At 38.3% G+C, this 27725-nt stretch overlaps 1 protein-coding gene across 1 annotated transcript in view; it reads left to right on the top strand.

The window, feature by feature from the left end:
- Positions 1 to 27725, top strand: part of LOC136844410 (GTPase-activating Rap/Ran-GAP domain-like protein 3) — a 907028-nt gene that overhangs the window by 187198 nt on the left and 692105 nt on the right. The window contains 2 exon segments of the mRNA XM_067113570.1: positions 9477 to 10190; positions 10193 to 10304. Of these exon segments, the coding sequence (XP_066969671.1) occupies positions 10055 to 10190; positions 10193 to 10304 (248 nt within the window). The 5' untranslated portion in view covers positions 9477 to 10054.

The raw sequence follows: 27725 nt of genomic DNA, 5'->3' as shown, positions 1-27725 counted from the left end.
TATATATATATATATATATATATATATATATATATATATATATATATATATATATATATATACACATATATATAAGTGTGTGTGTGTACGTACATACAGACACCTACTGGAAGCGATAATATCCGAATGGCTGTTTAGAATCGACTTTCCCGAGTTACCCTATGAATATGTTGTTTCGTAACCGTGATACATTCATTTATGTCGTATCGTTGGCTTTACATGTCGGCACGCGTGTTCGTGCGTGTGTTTGAGCACAGTCGTTGATTCGCATGCATATTGAAACCGGTGTAATAACATGCATTGGCGTGCGGTGCCCTTGTTCAATTTGTGTTGTGCGGCGCTTGTGGGGAAGTTGTCCTATTGTCATTTGAATGGATGAAGGTGGAATGGGTCGCTGTTTGTCCTTATTCTTTTTTTTTTTTTTTGGTAAGAGAATTAAAAAATTCATGAATTAAGAAAATGTAAATATTTTAATCTTGAGTTAGTTTTAATTCTTCATATTTCTCGTATGTCGTTGATTTATTTGTTTTGAAAGTTAATTCACGCAACCAAAATGATTGAAGACGATCTAGGGTTAATTTTACCTCTTAACGTCATCAGGTTATGTAATTATAAGTCCTGACGGACGAAGTCGAGAGCCTGGTGTAAAGATAGACGACCATGCACGGAAGTCCGTCTTTTCCTCTTTGTCTCTCTGCCTGTCTGTCTGTCAGTGGGCATTTTTCAAGGTGAATATTTGGATCCAAATTCCGTAGACTTCATTCAGAACCTCATTTTTATTGTTGTTATTCAGAAGTTGAACCCTATTCATAAGGAACAAGCCCACAGGGGCCATTGACTTGAAATTCAAGCATCCAAAGAATATGGTGCTCATTAGGAAGTAAGAGAAGATAAAAGGAAATACAGATAGGAGACCAAAGCCACGGAGACTTCACATTTGTCATGCATACTCCACTTAGTAGGACTTTTAAATGAATTCCGGTTGATGGGCCTTGTGGCTTTGATGATGACCATCATATAAAACGAGGTGCCATCGGGAAATTCTTGTGTCACCAGCATATCTTGCCAGAGAAAATTGTCGGAGTTAATCCTTAAAAAGAAAAAAAAACATAATAGTCTTCCTTAATATTTCAGCAACTGGAAATATCTTATAGAGAGGCTTAAATGGGGTCATTTTGGTGACATGCTTTGCTGTAGTAATACTCTTAGAATCCTTGTTAATTTAATATTTTCGTATTTTGTGTTTCTATGGTTTCTTTTCCGACCTGATGGTGGTTTAATGTTCAGTATCGTTAGTGCAGTACAAGATTCACAAGTATGAATATATCTGGTATAGACTTTTCCTTCTCTCTCACATCGTTTGTCCCGTTTCGTTTCTCAGCGTTTTGAGGTTTTAGCTTTCTGTAAAAGAAAACTATTGTGCCGGCTTTGTCTGTCCGTCCACCTTAAAAGCTACTGAGGTAGAGGGCTGCAATTTGGTGTGTTGATCACCCACCCCCCAATCATCAAACATTCCAAATTGCAGCCCTCTAGCCTCTGTAGTTTTTATTTTGTTTAAGGTTAAAGTTAACCGTAATCGTACTTATGGCAGCCCTGTAAGTACCAACAACATGGGCCATCACCGGACCGTGGCTGAGTTTCATGGGCCGCGGCTAAGAGTTTTATGGGCCGTGGCTGAGACCACCACCGGACAGAAAACTCGATTGCGCCGAAGAAACTTCGGCGTATTTTTAACTTGTTTCCTCTTTAAAAAAGTGTCAGGAGAGACTACATTTTGCTGACAAACGTTGGAAATTCAACGGGCTTGATAAAAAAAAAACAAAAAAAAAGGCCATTCAGCGCACCTGCGCAGGCAGCATTTAGAAAAAATGTCCTGCCTCTCATTAGTATATGTTGCATAGTCATTTCAACGCTTCCATATTCAGAGCGCTGCAAACATTTCGGGCGAGCCGCGAGAGGCGGACTTTATTCATAAACTTTATTCATCTGCATTTGTGAAAAGGCTTTTGAAGGACCAGGAAAGGAGATTCGGTGCTCGTTTTGTCCGACGTTCTGGTCTCGAGTAGTATTAAGGACGTGACATTTATCTGTTGCTTAGGGGGGTCAACAAAGGGGATGATGGTTGGGGCTTCTGTGGCTGTGCGCGGGGTCGCATCTCTATTCAGTTTATGCATATACAATAATAATAATAATAATAATAATAATAATAATAATAATAATAATAATAATAATTAGCCATAGATTGACTTCAATGTTCCATTGAGAATTAACATTCCCTAACGTACGTTCAAACGTGTCGCAGCAAGACATTTGTAAGTTTTGTTTGGTTAATAATAATAATAATATAATAATAATAATAATAATAATGCTACGTGTATTCATTTTCATCGATACTGTGATAGTAATGACTTCACAGACAACTGCCATAAAATGTATGTACTAAAACGGCTTGGTAGTACTGCCAATAGTTGTTTTGGCATATTTCCATCTATCTATTTATCTATCTATAATATATATATATAGGTGTGTGTATATATATATATATATATATATATATATATATATATATATATATATATATATATATATATATATATATATATATAATATACATGCGTACATGCACACATCATGAGGCTGTCTTTACTGGACAAAGGATTCATCAGAAATGCCATGCATTGTTCCTGACGTCATTTTCCAGATGTCATGTCATTTTGGCTCATTTTGAAAAAAGTGAAGTCGCTTTTCAGTGATGACTTATCATTTTCAGTAATTTCAGTCATTTTACTTGTAATTCAGATATTACCAGTAATACTCAGTCGTTCTTATTCTTGTTCATTTGTTTTGTTTTGCTTTTTTTTTTTTAGTTTTGTTCCTTAACTCAAGAACAACATTTGTGTTGGTTGATATGTGATTTGCCTTCATACTAGTTAATGGTATTTCTCTGTTGCTAAACGTATATATATATATATATGTATATAGTTATATATATATATATATATATATATATATATATATATATATATATATATATACATATATATATGTATATATATATAGTATATATATACTGTATATATATTGTATATATATATATATATATATATATATATATATATATATATATATATATATATAGAAAAGAGAGAGAGAGAGAGAGAGAGGGTGGCATGAAGCTGATGGTGTTTTGAAGGCTTAGGCTACTGCAAAGTAATTCATCATTTACATCAAAGGCATGGAAGTAGCATTTTGATTACATACTTTCTCCTTTATTTATTAGGAAAAGACTAATATAATATATATATATATATATATATATATATATATATATATATATATATATATATATATATAATTATATATATATATATATATATATATATATATATATATATATATATAATATATATATATATATAGAGTTATATATATTATATATATATATATATATGTATATATGTAATGTATATATGTGACTGTGTTGTATAGGTGAGTATTGGTTGTATGTGAGTGTTCAGAGAGATGTTGCATTCTTGTGTCCTTGTTATTTAGGCAGTTAATCTTGCGCCTTTATATAAAAAGAGTAACACAGAGGCAAATAATATGGGCTATTCAGTGCTCTCTCCTAGCGAACTCAGAAGAGGAAGGAAATAATAATGAATAGGGCTTAACTACCGAGTATTGTAAGTGAAAGAATTAATTGCTCCTTTTAAACAGCGATGGTAATAACAATAAAAATAATCATTCATTTATATTAAACGAAGTTTATACATACTTTTATAATATTTTTTTCTGTGTGTAGTTGCGACCGCCACCGCCACCCCCTAAGACAGGGAACGTATTTGACCAGTATTCTGGACTTGAAAGTGTACAGAATGAAAATACCTGGGCATAACATTCGGGACTGTATACAAATCTTACAATCAGTTTGCTAATCGCACAGAAGTTAACGTCCTCTCTCTTGTGTGTCAGCCATATTCCTTCGGTCGTCTTTGGTGATGAGCACAGAAACGAATCACGTACAGACTTTAGACGGCGATTCGGGAATAATACTTGTAACTCTCCAACGTCCCAAAGCGATCTAGGTAAGAGCAACATGCACCGGTTCTTGATTTCGTCGTAAATGACGTCAAATTCGTTTGCATACCTGCGGCAGGTATCGATTAGTTGGTAAGAACCTTGCGCTGATGGGGAAATGTGAACCATATCGTGGGCATAGCGGAGGTTGTTTATTGTACAGTCCGTTGATAGCGCATCCGATTGGCAGTGTGTTCAGTTGAACATTCAGCGCATCTACGAAAGTCTTCGGCGGATACAGTATGGTAATTCCACCATGACGAAATCCGTTGCAAATGCTATGTGATAATGCTTATAACTCCTGACACACAATTGATCGAGAAGAACCAGCTGTATAATATACTAGGCTAATTAGATATAAGGGCATACTTCTTTTATGAAGCTTCATTGATAGTTTCAGGTACATACGCTGTCAATTGCTTTTCACGAATTAACAGAGCCTAGGAATACTGGAGATGGTGATGATATGTAATAATAATCAAATTACTATAAACAGTATCATTACAGTCTTTGTTATGATTAAGAAATATCCTCCGTAACAAGGGAAACAGCAACAATAATAGTGATATTAATACCAGTATTATTATCAGTATTGGGTGATAGTAGTAGCTATGACGATTATTAACGACATTATCGTCATATAATTTCTTAATGTGAAAGCCTATATTCCTGCCAGGGTCACGTGTGTAATTTGATAGGAGCGCGTTATCGGGCAAAGATAAAAGGGTGTAATTCATAGTATTGTCGGGAAAAGTTGCATGGAAATTAGATATTAATGCAACTTCATTGCCGAGCTTCCGCTTTGTACTGCTCAGCGGAAATAATTTTACAGTATATCTATTCGGAATGAGAAACATTTGAACTTTGCATTTCCGTGCATCCTCGCCCCACTTTCAGCTTTCAAACACATTTTTCACACAGACATAATACATATATTTTATATATATATATATATATATATATATATATATATATATATATATATATATATATATATATATATATATATATATATGAGTGTGTGTGTGTGTGTGTGTAAATAAATAAATATATATATATATATATATATATATATATATATATATATATATATATATATATATATATATATATACATATATATTGTATATACATAATGTGTGCGCGTAAAAGTGCGTAGGCTTAGATAGGAATTTAATTCCCATACCTGTATTCTACACAAATTCTTAAATGCAAGCGTTTTTTTTTCACTCAGCCACAGTTGGCGTTTTTGCCACTAGTTTTTACTGAATTCATATTTTCTTTTATTTGGGCATATCTTCCGGAAGCCGAGCTCTCAAATCATTATCGAGTTTAAGACAACCGCAACAATATGGTCATTAATGGTTATGGGGCCTGGGGAGATGTACCCCATGGGAGAGACGTTAATGGGAAGAGGGTCCCAACGGCGTCTGGGTGGGGTTTACCCCGGGAGTGCTCCTCATTATCAATTCAGCGTTAAGAACAATACCCTCTTAATTAAGGACGTATTTGAAGTTCCGACCGAATGCATATATGTATGTGTTCATTAATATTCAAATGTTGTCCAGGTTTGACATTAATAACACTGTTCTTTCTGCCCGGGTACTGAATGTAACCAGTGTGAGCTGGCATGGAGGAGGCCCTTGTTCCAAGGTGTGGGGTGGGATTAGGAGAGTCAGCCCAAAGACATTGGGGAAAATCTTGACGTAGGTTACTGGCTGTCCTGCCGTGAAATGTATGTGCATATATACTGTATATAAGTGTGTATGTATGATGTAGATAAAGGTATATATATATATATATATATATATATATATATATATATATATATATATATATATATATATATATATATATATATATATATATATATATTAAATACATATATATATATATATATATATATATATACATACACAACACACATATACATATAGAATCTACTAGTCACCTTTTACCAGATACGTATGTAATTGAAATAACCACAATGCTCTCATAGCTCCTCGATTTCTTCACACGTTTTGGAAACACTTGTCACTATAATAATAATAAACATAAACATTTATGTATATATATAAATAAAAATTAAATATATATATATATATATTACATATATATGTAAATAAATATATATATTTATTTATATATATATATATATATATATATATATATATATATATATATATATATATATATATGGAGCCTGATGGCTCAGTCGGTTACAGCAGCAGCTTGACCTGTAGAGGTCTGTATGCGTGGGTTCAAATTGCAGCCGACTGATCAGAGAGGCAGACACTTTGCTATCCGTGTAGACATCCCGGGATCATATATGTAATCAACGGATAGGTTTGCTTAAAAAGCAAATGGGTGTTACATAGACTAAATACACACAAAACAAAGCCACTACAACACCTAAAAAAAAAAAAAAACATAACAAACATCTCACACGTCTCGAACTCGCCCTACCCGCGCAACAACTTCTCGCTCTGGGAATATGTTGGGTCGGGTATGATACATGAAATGGCGCTACCGGGGTCAAGCGATGTCGTAGGGCAGCCGATCGAGACCAGCAGTTCACCCCTAAAGCTAAATCAAAGTTCAAGAAGGTATCAAGCCACTTCATACAAAAATGGGAAAGCACGTTAAAAGAAGAAAGAAGAAGAATATATATATATATATATATATATATATATATATATATATATATATATATATATATATATATATATATATATATATATATATATATATATACACACCGTATATGCCGGCGGTTACGAGTCTGGCTTCTTGCAATTTATTTGTTACTCTCTATGTTTATTTTTCGTTGTTATTTAATGTTCTGTTTTAATTTTTTATTTCTCTTGCGTTATTTATTCTTCTCAAGATCCAAATGGAAGAATATGAAGAAATTATGACGTCTGTGGGTAACGTGACCTCGTTCTGATACTCCGGATGCGGGTCGAGTCCTGCTACGTCAGAATCTCTGTATATTCTTTTTATTTGGATTTTAGGCTGCGTTGTGAAAAGTGTATCGAATGAGTATGTATGTATGTATGTATGTATGTATGTATGTATGTATGTATTCCTCCCAGCTTCTTGATTTCTTCATAATTTTTGTGCGTGTATTTATGTGTGTATGTATGTGTATATGTTTGTACTTTTGCATATGCATTTACCTTCATACTAGTTTTTAAATATCATCGTACGATCTTCGATTGATTTTATACAGTAAATCTTTGATTTACAATTAAAAACCTTTTATGCATAGTGCGAATTCATATTCAGTAACGCTTAAAAAAGGGGGGGGGTGATTTAGAACATAATAAATTATAAAGAGTAAATGAAATAAACAGGAAAAAAAGTATAAAAAAAATGAGCTCCTTATTTTGTTGAAACGCAAAGAATGTGTTCTCGTTTAACGAAGCCTTGGTATTCTAACTTTATGCATAACATTATCATAATTGTAAGTTGTACAGAGTTCTTGTTAACAAAAGAGAAAAAAAATGTTCGGGGCGAGTCCAGGCATCATATATTTTTTTTTATTATTATTAGAATCATTGAAGGTTCTAAAGAAATATTTTAAATCACTTTTATTCTCTCCCTTTTGTTCTGTTTTCAGTTTTTTTTTATTTTTATGTACCTTATTTTTTTCTAGAGTTTTTCAGTCCTTTGTTGAATTTCCCCTTTGCCAGATTATATATTTTTTTGTGTTTATTCTCATCTTTATCAAGTCCTCATCTTGTTTCTGCTTTTTTTTCATGAATATTTCAGTCCCTGTCGAATTTCCCTTCTGTCCGATTATATATATTTTATTTAATATATCCCTTGGCTCTTTCCAAGGTAGATTAAAAGCGGTCAGTCCTTTCAATTATTCACCTCTTCTTTGAAACTCCATCGGCAGTTCATTATTTCGGAAGCTGAGTAGACGATCTTACAAAAAAAAGAAAAAAAGAGAAGAAAGAAAAATCGATGGTCGGTCAAAGTGGAGACTTTAGAGAAAAAGAGAGAGAGAGAGATTTCTTCTCCCGGGAATATCGTGGTCATCTGATGTCGTGAATCATGTATGTTTTCATTAGGGGGACTTCGCCCAGGTACACAATACCTGAGCGGAATGTAATTATCGTGGCTCTTTTATCGCTGTTCCGTACTTTTCATCATAGAGGCCAAGTTTTCTTAATAGACTCGTTTAGAAAACAGTTGGGAGGGGCAAGGGGTAGGGGTGGGAGCTTGTATCATAGAAGTCAAGTTTTCTTATTACAGACTCACTCAAAAATTGAGGTGGAGAGAGTGAGAGAGAACGAGAGAGTGTGTGTTTTGTATCATTAAAAGCCAAAGTTTTTCTTATCAATAGAGACTCTCAATAATTGAGAAACCCTTAAGATAGACGGAAATGAAATATACCGCAGAGAGAGTCTTTGCAATCAAAGGACGCGTATGTCGGTGAACGCGCTCTGGATGTTTTGTAAGATTGAGAAAGATGTCGTGGAGAGGAGCGGGTGTCATGGCTGGATGGGGGTGGGGGTGGGTGGGTATAGGAGTGGTGGGAGGCCAGAGGAGAATATCAAATCTCCATACATTACCAATTCAATCAAAATTCTTTCACGAACTTTGATGAAACAATAGCATTTCCGTGTCTCTCTCTTCTTCAAGGGGAGGCAGATAAAAAATTAGGGAAAACCATTGTTTGTCTTTGTGTAACGATCCGTTTCGTTTTAAGTAAGTCTGAAGGCACACGCACACATACACACACTTGCCCTCGTTTTAGACACGCCCGGCAAGGAACGAGGACCATCGGTTCTTATACAAAGTGTCAGGAAAATTTCCCATTTCATCTTTCCATCTCAAACGCCGCATATGCTATCTCCTATTATTAGTTTCTGTTTTCGTCCCCTCTCCTTGCTTCTTCCTACATACACCCGTTCCCCTAAACACCTCTGCTTATTCCTTTCCCCTCCCTTTTCTTAGTCCATCGAAATCCCTCCTCCCTCTGTCAGAATGACTTTCTCCCATTCCCTTTTTTCTCATATGCCGCCCCTGCCCCCTCATCATCTCTGCTTTCCTCCTGTTCATTCTACTTCTCTCCCCTCCCCCCGTCTGACACAGCCTCATGGATCTTATTGCCCTCCCTCTACCTACCACATTTCCATAATTCTAGCTTTCTCTCTTCTTACTTTTCCTTCATCCTCCCCTTTCCCGAAACAGTGTCTTGGAATAACCCATTCCCTCTTTTGGTATGCTTCTGCCTCTTACCCTAACATCTTACTTCTCCCTCCACGCCAGTCACATCTGATCTTGGTTCTGAATCATCCCATCAGTTAGAATAATTAGGTATTTTAGCAAATGTTATTAAATGTCATGCCTTGCCTAACTTCTCGACTCCTGTTTTCTTGTCATAGGCGCCCGGGGGGATACCACACAAGGGCGCCACGACTTCGATGGATCCGCCGCAGGAAAACAGTGAGGACCTCATCAAAATCATCCCTCCGACTGGAGGAAAAAATGGTGAACTTGCAGTGATAGAATGAGAGGACGCTTCGTTTTCCTCATGCTAGCCAAGTAGGACACTGAAACACCTTTTATTTTTTTCCTGATTTTCCTCCTGAAGGGTTTTTATTTTACCTGAAGATCAACATGTAAAGAACTTTGTTTCATCTCCCTCCCGACGTCATCCTGACCACCTCTTCGTCTCCGTCATCTGAAATCGGCCATCATGGCTAGCGATCGACACGTAGCTGAGAAAAGGGTTTGTGACGAGATCCCTGTAACGATGATGATGGCTCTTCGCCTTCTGCCCATTGACAACATGCGGCCCGCTCTAGTGCAGTGAGGTGCCCCCTTTTGAAAATCACGCAGCAGCTAGAGCACCAGCAACAACAACAAGGGCTTCTAACCAAGATCCCCCCCAACCCCCTAAGCATCTCTTCTCTAGACAGATTTCACACAAAATCGAAGGAAGCTCTTGCACTCTCTCACCATGCTTTGCCTTGACATGAAACTCATCACCAGATTCAGATCTGAAAAGCGACAGTCTGGGGGCGCGAATTCGATGTCTCCTTCAGGAGCGCACGAACCACCCGTGCCGCCCCCTCCGAGACGCGACTGCGCAAGAGCAGCGTCGACCGCATCACGCCGTTGCTGCAGGTGGTCGAGCCCAAAGTCAGGGACGACACTCCACCACGGAATCCGGCCATCTTCGCACGCAGACGGTCGACTACCACGGCCCTGTAAGTATATCGCTCTTACTTCAATTCACTATTTTCCTCCGAGGGTGGGTCGTCGTGCTCACACTGATTTTCATCTTAGTATTTTACTCGATCGTAAGTTTCGTCACGTTTCCATAAATTTTTCAGATTGCATGATCACCTATGCAAATAAGTAATCTCACTTGATGCTTATATTTGCGTCGCTATGAATTGCTGCTTTGCATTTTGTTCATTTAATGATTGATTTTGATACATATATTTTCTTCATATTTCCTTCTTTTAATCATGTTTACTTTATTCATTCTCTGTCGATAAATTAAGATTTTAACTTTCTGAGGAAGAAAGACTATTGCTTTGTTTCCTGGACCTGGGGCTTAGTGATTTCTTATCTGCAGTATCCTGCGATTTCCCTTTCCCATCGCACTCTCATTTGCTTCTAATTAGCACTTCCCATTTCTCCCTTCCATTGTTTTTCTATATTCTTTGTGGCCTCCCCATGCCCCGTTGTTAAACACTTGTCGTCCTATTCTCCTTGTGTCTTCCTTATTCCCCATTGCTAAACACTTGTCTTCCCATCCTCCTTGTCTTCCTCATTCCCCATTACTAAACACTTTTCTTCCTATCCTCCTTGCGTCCTCATCATTCCCCATCGAAAAAAACTTGTCTTCTGTCCTCCTTGCGTCCTCCTCATGCCCATTGTTAAACACTTGTCTTCCTGTCCTCTTTATGCCCCATTGTTAAACACTTGTCTTTCTATTCTCCTTGTGTCTCCCTTATTCCCCATCGCTAAACACTTGTCTTCCTATCCTTCTTGTGTCTTCCTCATTCCCCATTACTAAACACTTGTCCTCCTATCATCCTTGTGTCCTCCTCATTCCCCATTGATAAATGCTTGTCTTCTATCCTCCTTGCGTTCTCCTCATGCCCCGTTGTTAAACACTTGTCTTCCTGTCCTCCTTATGCCCATTGTTAAACACTTGTCTTCCTATTCTCCTTGTGTCTTCCTTGTTCCCCATTGCTGAACACTTATCTTCCTATCCTCAATGTGTCTTCCTCATTCCCCATTACTAAACACGTCCTCCTATCCTCCTTGTGTCCTCCTCATTCCCCATTGATAAACACTTGTCTTTTGTCCTCCTTGCGTCCTCCTCATGACCCATTGTTAAACACTTGTCTTTCTGTCCTCCTTATGCCCCATTGTTAAGCACTTGTCTTCCTGTCCTCCTTATGCCCAATTGTTAAACACTTGTCTTCCTGTCCTCCTTATGCCCAATTGTTAAACACTTGTCTTCCTATTCTTCTTGTGTGCTCCTCATGCCCCATTGTTAAACACTTGTCTTCCTTTCCTCCTTATGCCCCATTGTTAAACACTTGTCTTCCTATCCTTCTTGTGTGCTCCTCATGCCCCATTGTTAAACAGTTGTCTTCCTGTCCTCCTTATGCCCCATTGTTAAACAATTGTCTTCCTGTCCTCCTTATGTCCCATTGTTAAACACTTGTCTTCCTGTTCTCCTTATGCCCAGTTGTTAAACACTTGGCTTCCTATCCTTCTTGTGTGCTCCTCATGCCCATTGTTAAACAATTGTCTTCCTGTCCTCCTTATGCCCCATTGTTAAACAATTGTCTTCCTGTCCTCCTTATCCCCCATTGTTAAACACTTGTCTTCCTATCCTTCTTGTGTGCTCCTCATGCCCCATTGTTAAACAATTGTCTTCCTGTCCTCCTTATGCCCCATTGTTAAACAATTGTCTTTCTGTCCTCCTTATGTCCCATTGGTAAACACTTGTCTTCCTGTTCTCCTTATGCCCAGTTGTTAAACACTTGTCTTCCTATCCCTTTCTTGTGTGCTCTCATGCCCCACAGCAGGTCAATTGTCTTCCTGTCCTCCTTATGCCCCATTATTAAACAATTGTCTTCCTGTCTTCCTTATGCCCCATTGTTAAACAATTGTCTTCCTGTTGTCCTTACGCCCCATTGTTAAACAATTGTCTTCCTGTCCTCCTTATCCCCCATTGTTAAACGCTTGTCTTCCTATCTGTGCTCCTCATGCCCCATTGCAACAATTGTCTTCCTGTCCTCCTTATGCCCCATTGTTAAACAATTGTCTTCCTGTCCTCCTTATGCCCATTGTTAAACACTTGTCTTCCTATCCTTCTTGTGTGCTCCTCATGCCCCATTGTTAAACAATTGTCTTCTGTCCTCTCCTATGCCCCATTGTTAAACAATTGTCTTCCCTGTTCCTCCTTATGCCCCATTGTTAAACAATTGTCTTCCTGTCTCTCCTTATGTCCCATTGTTAAACACTTGTCTTCCTGCCCTCTGATGTCTGTGCACAGCCAAACAGTTGTTCTCCTCTGTCCTCCTTATCCCCATTAAACACTTTGTCTTCCTATCTCTGTGTGTTCTCATGCCCATTGTTAAACAATTCCTATGTCCTATCAAGGTGCCAAGTCTTCCGTCCCCAACTGGCCACAACACTGTCTTCAGCCCTTCCAAATGAAGTTACAAACACCTGTCTTATCCTCTCTATGCTCTATGCCCCATTGTTAAACAATTGTCTTCCCTGTCCTCCTATGCCCCATTGTTAAACAATTGTCTTTCTGTCTCTTTATGCCCCATTGTTAAACAATTGTCTCCTCTGTCATCCTATGCCTGATTGCAACAATTGTCTTCCTGTCCTCCTTATCCCCCATTGTTAAACAATTGTCTTCCTATCCTTCTTGTGTGCTCCTCATGCCCCATTGTTAAACAATTGTCTTCCTGTCCTCCTTATGCCCCATTGTTAAGCAATTGTCTTCCTGTCCTCCTTATGCCCCATTGTTAAACACTTGTCTTCCTGTCCTCCTTATGCCCAATTGTTAAACACTTGTCTTCCTATCTTTCTTGTGTGCTCCTCGTGCCCCATTGTTAAATACTTGTCTTCCTGTTCTCTTGATGCCCCATTGTTAAACAATTGTCTTCCTGTCCTCCTTATGCCCCATTGTTAAACAATTGTCTTCCTGTCCTTCTTATGCCCTATTGTTAAACAATTGTCTTCCTGTCCTCCTTATCCCCTATTGTTAAACAATTGTGTTCCTGTCCTTCTTGTGTCCTCCTCATGCCCCATTGCTAAACACTTGTCTTCCTATCCTCCTTGTGTCCTCTTGCAGCCTTCAAAGTCCCTGCGCTCTTCCTGAACGAGGGTGTTACGGATGTCGAGGAGCCCCTCCATATCAATGAAGGACCCCTGCCATGTTCGCAAAAAGTTTTTGGTCCTTGCAGCTCCTTCCTCCCCCTCCCATCAATTCCGCCCTCCCCCTCCCCCTACAACCAACAAATGTTTTATTGAAGGTGTCACCTTCATCGTGAGCACTCCTAAAAGAATTAGTCATAGGGAAATGTGATTTTCATTGATTCCATTTCGCTTTGAATCCCGTGGAAAACTTGTCGTTTTTATTTTTTTGGTTTGTGTGTGTGTGTGTGTGTGTGTGTGTGAGAGAGAGAGAGAGAGAGAGAGAGAGAGAGAGAGAGAGAGAGAGAGAGAATATGTTTTGGACATTTCTTGTAGATGCAGTTTTCCATTTGGATATTTTTGAGATTAATGGGCATATGTGTATTTTAATTAGTAATGTGGGTTTTAGATTCCTTACGGTGTTAATTATCATCGATCGATATGAGAGACCAGCGCGTTAATACTTTTTCCTTATAAGTATTCCGTAGTTTGAGTTTTTGGAAAAGAAAACTATTGTGCTGGCTTTGTCTGTCCGCCCGCCCTCAGATCTTATGAACTTCAGAGGCTAGAGGGCTGCAATTTGGTATGTTGATCATCCACCTTCCAACCATCAAACCTACCAAATTGCAGCCCTCTAGCCCATTAGTTTTTATTTTATTTAAGGTTAAAGTTAGCCATAATCGTACTTCTCGCAGCGCTATAGGTACCAACAACATGGGCCACCACCGGACTGCAGCTGAGTTTCATGGGCCGTGGCTGAGGCCACCACCGGACAGAAAATTCGATTGCTCCGAAGAAACTTTGGCGCATTATTTACTTTTTATTATTATTATTATTATTATTTTGAAGTATTTTCTATGCACTTTAATTCAAATTTGTCCTCTTTACTGTCATCGTAGTTTATTTTTATTATTTTCCATTATTTTCCATACACTTCAGCTGAGAATTGTCGGCTTTCCTGTCATCGCATGACCTTGCACATTCACATATTTTTTTTATTTTTTCCATCAGTCTTTAGTAAGAAAGTCTAATTCGTAAATCGACAAAAGAAAGGCTTTAGAGCTGGGATGAGCCCATTATAATTCTGCGTAAGGCTGGAAGATGCCTTGCTGGCAAAACACCAAATTTGTTGTCGGTTTCTCTGAAAGCCAAGAAGCTTGGGTCGGGGTTGGGGGGTGGCGGTTAGGGAGGAGTTCCCTTTTGGGTGTTATGAGACACCACTTGGTGTATAGGGGAGGAAATAGATAGATAGAAAGATAGATAATGGATACAGAGCGAAAGAGAGAGAGAGTGAAATTCATTCTGTTATAACTTGAGGTGCAAGAGAGCGAGAGGAGTTCAGTCTACTAAGAAGAACTGGAAAAGGCGATAGAAAAATGGAGGATCTTAATTCTTTAATTCAACGTAATAAACTTGGGAGATAGGTAGAAGGGGGGGATGGGGGCCCTGTTGACTTAGCGCTGGAGAAGAGGGAGAGGGTAGGGGGTAAGGGATAGAGAAGGACCCTGTCATGTGTGTATTACTGCCCCAGCTGCGTCGTGCGACATAATAACTAGTCGGTGGACAGAAGGCCCACAGTGGCTGTAACACCAAAATTTGTGGTCTTCTGCAGCAGGATTTTTGCATGGTAATGCTCGCCTACCTCCACGGCTGTAGTGGGTCGGAGACAGCTCTTTTCACTGTGTGGGAGGCATTTTTAGGGCCTTATTTTCCGTCGTTTTATTTCTCTCTGAATGAAAGAAACAAGAAAAGGAAAAAGACTGAATTACATCCAGGAGTTTCTTTCGGTGGTATTGGAAGAATGTGTCGCGTTTATTCCGGTTCAAATAAAAAAAAGATAGAGAGAGTTAGAGGGGGAGAGAGAGGGGGGGATTTCTAACCTGAGGTTTCTCAGTTTTTTTTCGAAATACTTCTCATATTTATTTCTTTGCTAATAAAAAAAAAAAGGAAGATGGAAAGAGAGAGTTACCGCTGTTAGCCTGTCTTTTCGCTTTTATTGGAAGATTTCTTCTTGAATTTATGCCCATCAGAGAGAGAGAGAGATATTACTTCAGGTTGTTTCTTCTGGTTTTTATTAAAGGACTTTAGCTTTTACTCAGATCCGTCTGCATTCACCACAAGCTACTCATTGTATCCTCATTAATTTTTCCTCTATTTATTGTGGTTTATAAGCGAAGAACGAGCCTTTTGAAAGATATATTTACTGATGTTTACTTTACCTTTCAATTTTTTATTGTTCTTTGGTTTGATATAATTAGATATGCTATGAATTTCACTGTCAGTTGTGTTTGTTGTGTTGCATCTCCTTTTGCCAGTGTTTCGGCAAAACTAGGTGTACACTTCATTGGAAACAGAAATGGTTCACGTACTTAAATATAATTAGTTATTGCTTCACGGTGCTGAATTTATTTTCAATTACCAAAGATGAAATCGGGTCGCTCTTAACTAATATGAAATTGGGTCATGCCCAACAAAGGAGGAATTGGTTAGCGCGTTAAAAGAGTGGGATTATTAGAGCCTAAATGGGTAGAACGTAGTATACATTAGTATTAGCCAGGCTGCAAACCTAGCTGGAAAAGAAGAAAGGTACTGCACAAGCCCAAGGGTTCCAACAGTGACAGCAGCCCCTGACGGAAATAGCGTCGGAAAAGTAGAGTAAATTACAAAGAAAATAATTGGGATAAATAATAAGATCTGAATGAGACTCATGTGAGCCTGCTCAACCAAATGAAAGTGCAGTCTGTATGAATTCCAGACGGTCCGTCGATTCGACAAGATGACTGGAAAGATGAGCCTGTGATTTGGTCTCAGCTGGAATAAAGTCTGAAAAGTTGTGTGTTACTAAAGGCAGGGCTTTTTGAATTAACTGCATTTCTGGTACTGTGTACTGAATGGTACAGAATGGGAAGATCTGCATGCAGTTAGAATTAACTGCATTCCTGGTACTGTGTACTGAATGGTATAGAATGGGAAGATATGAATGCAGTTAGAATTAACTGCATCTCTGGTACTGTGTACGAGTTCGGGTTGTTTTGGCCGTAAGTCATTTAGGCTGTAAGCACGTTTACGTGCAAAATGGGCGCCGTGTTTAGTACCAGCACCTTGGGGATGTTCGTAAAACTAAATAATGACGATAAATACCGTAAACATAACGGTAAATGCCATAAACATAAAGTCTTACGTTGTTTTGGATGTTACGGCCTAAATGACTTACGGCCGAAACAACCAGGACCGTTGTGTACTGAATGGTAAGGATGGGAAGATCTGAATTTTACAGTCAAGTTACCCACCTAGAATTTTTAAAATAGAGTGCATGCTCTGAGTTAGAGAGTCATTGTCAGTGAAAAAGGTTTGGGTAGGCGATCCAATATTCTAGATTTACTTTCAGTCATACTTTTGAGTTGTATTACGGTTTAACTTAGTTCCCTGTGGTTTGCACGATGCAATAATTTTAGCTCAATCCCTGATAAAAGATTAAGCAACGATTATATATATATATATAATTGTTGATGGAAGCTATGATAATTAAAGGAACGTAATCTACTGTTTTTTTCTCAGGTAGTGTCTTGGTCTGCTAATATATATATATATATATATATATATATATATATATATATATATATATATATATATATATATATATATATATATATATATATATATATATATATATATATATATATATATATATCTATGTGTGTGTGTGTGTATGTGTATATATATACATATATATATATATATATGTATGTGTATATGATATATACATTTAGATAATATACTTATATATATGTTATATGTACTGTATATATTGTATATATATATATATATATATATATATATATATATTTATATATATAAATATATATATATATATATATATATAAATACATATATATATATAAATATATATTTATATATATATATGTATATGTATACACACACATAAAAGTTTATTAGTAGACCAAGACACTACCCGATAAAAAAAACATAGATTACGCTCCATTAATTATAATAGAGGGCATCAACAATTACCTTTTGAAATATATTTGTAAAATATTTAAAAGTGGTACCAAGAGATGCCTCCCTAACTCGTAACAACTAACACAATGAAGATTAACGCTATCAAATAACAGCCCGAAAGTGAAGACCAAAAAACTGAAGGTGAAATTGAGTAGCTATAGCCAATTTTATTTTCTCAATTTGGCCACATACAGCAATTAGAAACAATAACAGTGCTTAACAAAAGGTAGGGTTTTTAATAACAGTGCTTAACAAAAGGTAGGGTTTTTGTTTCATATGATCGTTTAGCCCCTCTGATAACAATAGGAATAATTAGTGGAATTTTTGCTTTAAAAAGCCTTCGATTACGTAAGCGCCAGTGAGCTTCAGCTGGGGAGGTGCCAGTGTGCATCGGTGCCTGCCATAAGCCGCCACGAATATTAACTTCAGGAGTCAGAAGTGGGAGTTATATATGCTGATGCCGGAAGACGGGCCAACTAATTTAACCTTACGTCATGGTAACGGGCGAACTGCAGTTGGCGTTAACTGCTTATGTACTGTACCGTGGTAAAACGCGAAGCTGGTGTGATACTTGTCTTTTGTATATTTATTCATATTTATTTATGAATCGTAGTAGTTACCCCGCCCCCTTCATATTAATCTAAAGTTCTCGTAGATTACTATGAACGCTTAACGTAAACTAAGTAAAGGCAGTGCATGTATAACTTTCTCTCTCTCTCTCTGTGTGTGTGCGTGTTTTTCCACTGACGTCGCACTGGAAAATATCGGTTATATCGCTACATTTCTGGATCTCTGTGTTGCCTTACATATTACACGTAGGTATTTTGCAAATTTTGTTTATGGTTTTAACTGTTTTATCTTTGCTAAGGAAATGGGACGAATATTGTATATTAAACTCTCTCTCTCTCTCTCTCTCTCTGTTGGTTTATTTTTTTCTCTCTCTTCTCTGTTGGTTTATTTTTTCCTGTCCAAAATGTGTCCCAAAATGTTATACAAACATTTCAGTGAAATTTAGTCGTACTATTTAAACTCGTTACATTGCCTGTGTATTTATTTGCCGCAAAGGAGTGACGAACAAACGTTACAAACAATTTATTTTGTAAATGCTGTCGTATTCATTATTGTAGCTTCTGGTGTGTAATTCTAATTCTAGTGTGCTTCTTTAGCGTCTCGGTTGGAAATACACACATACGTGCATACGTACATACATGTACAGTCTCAAAACTATGTGGATTGAATCCCAAAAATATCGTTTTAAACACACTAATTGGCAACTGTTTTTTCTTTGTTTTTCTTGTTTCGCAACGGAAAGAACAATCTGTCTGTCTAACGTGCTATTGCATGAATCAATATCGTCAGGTATATCATTTGTATCAAAATGATAAAAAGAAATATGTCTCCTAACTTATTTAGATTTCGTAAGAACCGGTTCTTGATGTTTCAGCAATAGAGCTGTTCATTACGCTAGGTTTTCTACGGATAAATTTTTTTTTTTACTTAATTAAATAAGGTGTTTAAAAGCAAAATAAATCACCTGAAAGTATGTAAATAAATTATTAATTCTGTTTTTATTTTCTATTTACTTCTTTTATCATTAAAGACGCATTAGAGTTCTAATAAACTTTTGAAGCTTCGCGAGAAGAGGCTTCCTTGTGAAACGTCATTTTATGCTTTTAGGCCTGCAAGCAATGAGTGTAAATAGGGCTATGAAATAAGTCATCCGTCAATAACTAGCATAACTAGGCCTGCTTGGTCGCTTCACATTCGCAATGTGCATTAATGATATTGAAATTGATTTTATGCTTGAGCAATTAAACTGAAAATCAAGCAGCTCTTTTGTCAAATGTTTTCGTCCACTGACTCATCGCTTTTGCTGATATCCAAGAAATATTTTTTTAAGAGAAAACAAACGGGCAAATATGTTTTCCAATCGTATTGATAGCAAGGTAAAAAAAAAAGATAATAAGTATATACAGAGAATTTACTTTTCAGATTCAGGTAATGATTTCCTCCCCACCAAAATTGAAAGAAATATCCATCCGAGCGAGCATTAGTTAAGTGAGAGTCTATCTGAATGACAATAGTGCAATGTGTAAATTTAAGTCTTCCCGGAGGCAGTTGTGCCAATTTAGCGTTTTTAGTCGGTAGAACATGATTTTTCTCCTCTACCTACCGGGAAAAACAGATCTGGTGGATTGGAGAACAAAGTATCACTCAGTCAGTTATCGTAATGGGAAAAGTGTAAGATGAGCAGTTTTCTATGCTTAGTTAACGGTAAATGATATCGGCAGATGGCAACACTTGCATGAAGATTGTTTTCGTGTTGCCTGCTAAATCTTCGATAAACTAACGAAACTGTGGTTCTATTATTTATAATAAAACCACTTGTTTTGTGAATTTCTGTACCATTTTTGACAACGTTTATTAATATCAAAATAATGGCGTATAGTAAAACCAAACCGCGTTAGAGTTATGAGTTGCAGAAAATGATATCCCTTTATATAGATTCAAATACCTTTGGTCAATTAGTAAGTGGTCAGAGCAGTAATGCTGCCTATCACTAGTGTATTATTATCTTTTTTCGACATACACCATAATTGAAGTCTTTCCAAATATATATATATATATATATATATATATATATATATATATATATATATATATATATATATATATATATATATATATATAATATATATAATGCATATGTGTGTGCGTGTGAGTGATGTTTGTATCCATCAGGCATGGCTGGACAGTGGCATTAAGTGGTCCGTCCCGTCGACCTTTGCTTAACAGATATAATTTGTATGTAAATTTTGCCCTTTCGATAACCAAATCTCTTTAGACCCAAAACGCCTTTATGTCGGTCCAGTGCCACCATGTGGTGGGTGGCCACTCCCCCAGAAAAGATGCCGTCGCACCTAACAGTGCCACCCACCCGAAACAGGGTAATTTTACTACCCCTGACGCTGGCTGGCGTTTGTGTCCCACGGTGCTACGACCAGCGAAGAGTAACGTATTTTAAGAGGTGTTCATAAAAGCCTGAGCGAAGCAACGTCCATAAGATGCAGCGGCTCAGAGGTCGCTGAGCATCCGATCACTCCATAAATACCTTGGCTATGAATGGGGCCCTCCTCCCCCTCCCCCTCCTCCTCTTCCTCCTCCTCCTCCTCTTCTTCTTCTTCTTCTTCCTCTTCTTCTTCTTCTTCTTCTTCTTCTCGCTCCTTTTTTTTCTATTTCTCTGTCCTTCATTTTCATCTTCATCGTCGACAAATTTTGCACGTCCGAAAAAGTTTCCCCTTTTGGTCGGAAATTCTACTTCATTTGACCCCGAAAGGAAAGTAACCCTTAGGACGTGTCTGCACAAGAAAGAAATGACCTTATTATGCTTATGCGCCACCGGACTCTCTCTCTCTCTCTCTCTCTCTCTCTCTCTCTCTCTCTCTCTCTCTCTCTCTCTCTCTTTCTCTCTCAAGATTCAGAGTATCGATGGCTTTTGAAAGGCGCATAAATATGCGGCTGGCAAAGCCAGGGCCCCTTCGTCTCCCCCCTCCCCCACCAATCGTGAGATCGAGTGAGAAAAATACAGAAAGGGGAGGACGAAGAGAATGGACAGGATTCTGCCCCACGGTAAGTCAAAGAGCTTTTTGGTTTTGGGAAGGGGGAATGGGGGTATTGTTCGAAAGGATATTAGCACCGTAAATCGGGCAATGGGTCATTCCTACTATCTGGTGAATGAAATTCGCGTTATCTTAACTACCAAGGAATAGCATTTGCTGGGTCGGGGGCTCTGGTATGGGAACGGGGGGAGGGAGAGGGGGACTCCTGGATGCAATGCCATTGTTCTTATGAGTCGTTTTGCTCGTAGTGGCCCACCGTGACTGATAGCAGTGCCACCAATGGTGCCATTTATGGCCTGGGAGCGTAACCAGCACCACCGTCATATTTAGAGCAATTTGTATTGTTATGCTTTTTTGATTAACGCGACCAAATTTTTAGGTCTTTCCAGAATTGAATTTTCCCACTTTTATTCCCTGGCTGTTATTTCGGATAGCGTTTGACAGAAGACATTTGAAAAGGCGTTTGAATTCTAAAGGTGTTTTTGAATATCGAGACGATTTTCAAATCGTGATCGGATGGAATTTTCTCTCTGGCATTCTTTCTATTGTGGGGCAAAGATTGAATTCCGCCAATTTTTTTATTTCGTGTCTATTACATGTGATGGCTTGTAAACCTTATCGTTCCCAAGCTTGGCTATGATTCTTTAGTGTTGGCTGTTAGGGCTGCGAATGCCGGGCTTTATCCTCCTAAGAAAACAGTCGCCTCCGGTAATGTCGGTGAGGTTAATGGCATTAATCGTGTATAAGGGAGGGAAGAGTGGCTGGATAAAAAGCCAAGAACGCCTTAAAGAGCGTCTTTAGGTTTTTAGCGCCGTCGTCGAGACCCACAATTCGTCGGCGGAAGATGAGACCCAAAAGACAAACATAAAGCGCAAACCAGTGGAGGTTACAGAAGTTATAGAAGAGGTTATAGAAGCTCAGATGCAGCAGTAATATTTAGCCAGTGACATTTTAGGCCATCCTCTGTCTGTCTCTCGCGCCTCATGAGAGGAATGGACTGAATGATTGTTTATTTCAAATTACATCGTTTTCGTTATAAGGCCTCAAGAACAACCATGAGTAGTCCCTTCCAGCAAATATCCGAAAAATATTGTAAAGACATTATATATATATATATATATATATATATATATATTATAAATATAAATGCACACATTTAGGAGTTGAATGTTACTGCGTACATTGCTGTCTTCATGTAAGTCCATATCCCATTACAGGAAACTCCTTATTGGCCAAATTGTGCTCAAATGTTCATATACAGAAACAAAGGCATTAGGCTTGATCCGTTCCCTGAGCTTTATGTGCATTTCAGAGTGCAAGGGGGAAGACGCCACAATATCCTACTGGCATTTACAGTAGATGGTGCATCATTTATTCATAGTTGCCGGGAAATGGCACAGAAAAAAAAAAGCTTCCATCTTACCCCCCTTTCTCTCATTGGAAATCGTATTGAACTCCTATCTATGTGCTTCTTATCTGTACAGCGGCTTTTGTTAGCCCTCTTCCTCTCTCCGTTATACAATGTAGAATTAATCTCTCTCCCTTTTCCTAAGTTCTACAATGCAGAATAAACCCTCATCTCTTCCCCCCCCCAACCCCCGAAACGGAGATTGATTGAGAAACGATCGAAGAAGGACACGCAGTCTCCCAGTTTCAACATTCATCTCCTCATTACCTTCATCTTCCACCCCTACCCGCTCCCTTTAGCTGATACTCACCACTTCGCCTCCTCTAACACCACCTTGTCTCTATACCCACTCCTCTCCTCCATCCCTCCCTCCTCCCCCCCTCCTCCCTCCTTCCCTCCCCTGCATATAAATACCCTGAATCAATGCTGCGATGAGCGGTTTGTTAAGTAAATGACCTCTTCCTTTTGTCAGTGGCAACCGGATGAGAAAAGCGATCTCGATTGCCTCCTCGTTTAATGATTAATGAATGAGAGAAAATTCATTACACGTTATGGATGAGCGAAAGGTGGGAGGGTCCTGATTAGGGCACCTGAGGGTACCGGTGAGTAGGGAGGCCGGGGGGAGGGTAGATGGGAGGAGGTATTTGAGCGACGTTTTTCCTATTGTGTTTCCAAGGGAAAGGAGGTGGGCGGGGGTTGGGGGCGGAGGGGGGGGGAGAGGCTGAGAAGGAATCGTAATTTTCGGAATTGATGCGACGGATTCAATGCCCGAGAGATTGATCGTTTCTAAATGCCGATGCTCGAATAGGGAGACGAAGCGAGTGTGTATATTGGGTGATCGCAACCAACAAGCTGAGAGAGAGAGAGAGAGAGAGAGAGAGAGAGAGAGAGAGAGAGAAACAAATTGGTCGATTGCAACTAATAACCTGTAGAGACAGAAAGAAAGAGTTAATACATCCATATGATTTTCCTCTCCTTTCCGGACCTATCAGTACAGTTAAAAGAGACTACAATTTCTCTGTTCTTTTTCGATATAGAAACATTTGTCACTTTAAAATGTAAAAAAATATTGACGAATTAACACCAAGCACTTCCGCGCGCGCGCGCACACACACACACACACATTTTTCTATGAGCCGATTTTTATGTAGCGACCACTGCAAAGGTCTGTAAGGAAAACAAATGTTTGTAATTATATACAATGTACTTTAAAGACGTATGTAATTATGTATAATGTACAAGACTGAGTCCAGGAGACATTAGATACTATCGCTCCTAACGAAACAATTTATTGCTGTTATTGATCATCATGTAAACTGAAATTATAAACCGACGACCTTGAAAAACACTATTATTACGATAATGATAGCAAGAAATAATGCTGTTGTTCTTATAGTTCGTCGGTTTCTAATTTCAGTCTGTGTAATGGTCAGTGATGTTTCTCTCTCTCTCTCTCTCTCTCTCTCTCTCTCTCTCTCTCTCTCTCTCTCTCTCTCCTGTGCCAGTTATCGTTCGTGGAAAAGAAACCGTATCCTGCAACATCGCTGCGTCGTTAGAAAATGAAGTTAATCTTGCAGAGTACACGCGGTGTAACGGACAATATCGTGTCCGTATCTAGCCCAGTCCTGATGAGAAGAAGAATAGGTAGAAGCGAGAAAATGTGTTACTGGAATCATGGAAAACGAAAGCAAGAAGAAAACTGCAAAGAGAAAGAACATTCATACTTTCATGGCCGATGGAAAGTTTAAATTTACAGGTTTTTCTTTTACCCGTTTCCTCTGCTTTTCACTTTCGTTCACTTTCCATCCAGTATCTTTTCTTTGTAGGCAACTCGCAGGCCTTTAATGGACCTTGAACTGTGACCTTTATCGCTTTTTTCACTCCCTCTCTTCTGAATCTTAGTGGCACATGGCCGATGACACTCACTCCCGAGACACATATTCTTCCTGCATCGGTGCAAAATTGAAGGAGCGCTTGTACATTCAGGCGACGCCGCACGAACAAGCGTAACTGCAATTTTACTATCAATGCTGGGTACACGGTGAAGTCTGGGTATGACCGCAAAAAAGAGGACAGAACGTGTATTGTGTGAACCTTCTCCTCAAACCCTCTTTTCTGGGATTTTTTTTTTTTTTTTTACTCTTACTGCCGCACGACATCTAACTCTTTTGACCCTGCATGACCCTACGAGGCCATTGATCTTTTATCTTTATTCTTCTCCAGTTCTCAATACCCCTTCCCCAGGTTCTGTCTAAGAACCTCGTGGGGGGAGGGGGGCTTTTTTGCAACATTATGCAGTTGCCATGACGATGGTTATCAATACAGAAGAGATTAAAAACAAGTAAAAAAGGCGCCGAAGTTTCTTCAGCTCAATCGAGTTTTCTGTACACCTTATAATCAAGGCCGCCGAAAATAGATTTCTTTCGTTGGTCTCGGCCCATGAATCTTTAACCACGGCCCGGTGGTGACCTGTCCTATATTGTTGCCTGATGCACGATTATGGCTTACTTTAACCCTATCTAAAATCAAAACTACTGAGGCAAGATGGCTACAATTTGGTATATTTGATGACTGGAGGGAGGACGATCAACATACCAATTCGCAGCCCTCTAGCCTCATTAGTTTCTAAGGTCTGAGGGCGGACGGACAGACAAAGCCGGCACAATAGTTTTCTTTTACCGAAAACTAAAAGGAGTTGATGAATTCCATAAGTGCGCACTTTCGAAATCTCATGTAAACAGAGTTTGTCCATATCCAGCTTCTTTTTCAGAATTTGCATACTAAATCAAGGGGTTAGTACTAGTTTTGATAAATCCTCTCCCAGTACAAAGAAATAAGTTCAAAAATTGATGGAGTTAACTTCCAGATATCCAGTTAATTAATTACTTCTATAACTGGAGAATTCATTTCAGAACAAAACTACTCGCAGAAAGACAGCTACGCACAAACGCTCTCTCTCTCTCTCTCTCTCTCTCTCTCTCTCTCTCTCTCTCTCTCTCTCTCTCTCTCTAAAACACGCACACGCACACACACCTTTACCAATTTCTAACCCGAGTAATTACCTTCATTAGATCGGCGGCAAGGGCTTTCGTGCTTTTGTGGGTCTCCCGCTGGGATGGTCTGTGGGGAGACGGAGAGCGGAAGGATGCTCCGAAGGGGGGTTGGGGATGGCGGGTGAATGGGGGTATTGTGGGGAAGGGTGGAGGGTTGTTGTGGAGCAAAGGGGCCAAGGGATGATTTGAGGAAAAGGTCGGTGAGCCAGCGACCTACCAGAGAAATTTAGGGAAGAGAAGTCTGAAGGGAATTGTTCGTTATTAAGCAGAGTGGCGAGAGAGAGAGAGAGAGAGAGAGAGAGAGAGAATTTTCAAGAGGGTTAATGGAGTGAGAGATTGAGAGAAAAAGATTTTTCAAGATGGTTTTCAGCGAAAAAGAAAAAAATTGCCTAGAGTTTATGGAAAGAGAGAGAATTACAGGGAGAATATATTAAAGAGTTCTTGGAAAGACAGAAATTTTCTAAGTGTTGTATTTGAGAGAAATACTTCTTGGCTTTTTGGGGAGAGAGAGAGAGAGAGAGAGAGAGAGAGAGAGAGAGAGAGAGAGAGAGAGAGAGAGAGAAATTACTATGGCAGATTAATAGAAACGATTGAAATATTTCTCGCCAATTCATGTCTGATGAATGATGGTGATTTTTGGCTTGCTATCCTGTCATTCTATCAGTAATTTAGGTAAGTATTTAAGGGTGTTATTATATACACACACATATACATCTGTGTTTGTAACATATAAAGCCATTTCCCTTGACATACTTGGCTCAGGAAAAAACAGCAGTCGCTTCCATGTACATGGTTTAATTACTGAATCGTGAACGAGCCCCCTGCATAGACAACTTTTGAAAAATAGATTGCTTATACATCTTCAAAGAAGGCTTATCAGCATTACGTCAAACACAATTCGCGCACTGCGCAGTTTGATCCTGTCCTGGATAATAAAAGCCTTCCTTTCCAATAATTCTCTCACTGTCTACCAGCCTTTACCCACATCTTCCTCTTCTCTCTCCCAGCACTACCGAATTATACCCCCATTGTTTACCAACCTATCATCTCTATTCCCAAATGATAAACCATCTACAAACTCTTTCACTTACCCCAACTGCTTGCTTCTGCATATGTCCGCATTTCTCACCCTTTGAATTCTAATGTCACATAATACACAAGCAGTTCAAAGCAGCATTTGAACCTTTTCTCTTCCATTTGCATTCGATATCTACACTTTTTTTCTGTAAAGGTGAGTCAGTTCAACCGTTACTTCATACATCCCCCTTCCTCTTCCCCCGGCTTCCAGCTTCTCTTCAAAATTGCTACTTAACTGATTCATAACTTACGCCTGATCCAGAAACCTTTTCCTTGCCTAAACCCACACAGTTCGTTTCCAACTCATGCCGCCATGTTTGTCTTGCCTGTGTTTTGTCTTTCACAAATTTCCATTCGCCTCTAACCTCCAGTTCTTATCCTATATATATATATCCTATATATATATATATATATATATATATATATATATATATATATATATATATATATATATATATATATATATATATATATATTATATATATATATATATATATATATATTATATATATGTATGTATGTATATACAAACACTAGTCTTATGGTAATACTGTTCTGAAATAAAATGTCGATTGTTTTTGTTTTGTAAAAAAAAAAAAAAATAAATAAAACCTTTTTGGAGAAAGAGAGAGAAAGGGTAAACTTGACTGCGTGCATTTAATCGCGATTTTGCAGGTAGCAATTTGAAGTCACGGAAAGAAAAATCAGTTTTTCCTCGAAATCTCTGGAAATTGTTGGTGTACCTCTCTCTCTCTCTCTCTCTCTCTCTCTCTCTCTCTCTCTCTCTCTCTCTCTCTCTCTCTTTTGTGGATCGGTAAATGGCAGTTTTTTCGTCTCTCTCATCCTTCATGTTTTTGATTCTTGTGACCTTTCTGCGGAAACTCTTCTTTATTCATGTGGAGAAGTTTTCGTATCTCTCATTTTATTCCTTTTCCTTAATATACGTCATTGTGAGTGTTAGTTAATTGTTATATATATATATATATATATATATATATATATATATATATATATATATATATATATATATATATATATATATATATATATATA

This window comes from Macrobrachium rosenbergii, chromosome 12, assembly GCF_040412425.1.
Source record: "Macrobrachium rosenbergii isolate ZJJX-2024 chromosome 12, ASM4041242v1, whole genome shotgun sequence".
NCBI lineage: Eukaryota > Metazoa > Arthropoda > Malacostraca > Decapoda > Palaemonidae > Macrobrachium > Macrobrachium rosenbergii.
Note: the sequence above shows the minus strand (reverse complement) of the source record. Positions and strands in the feature narration are given on the sequence as shown.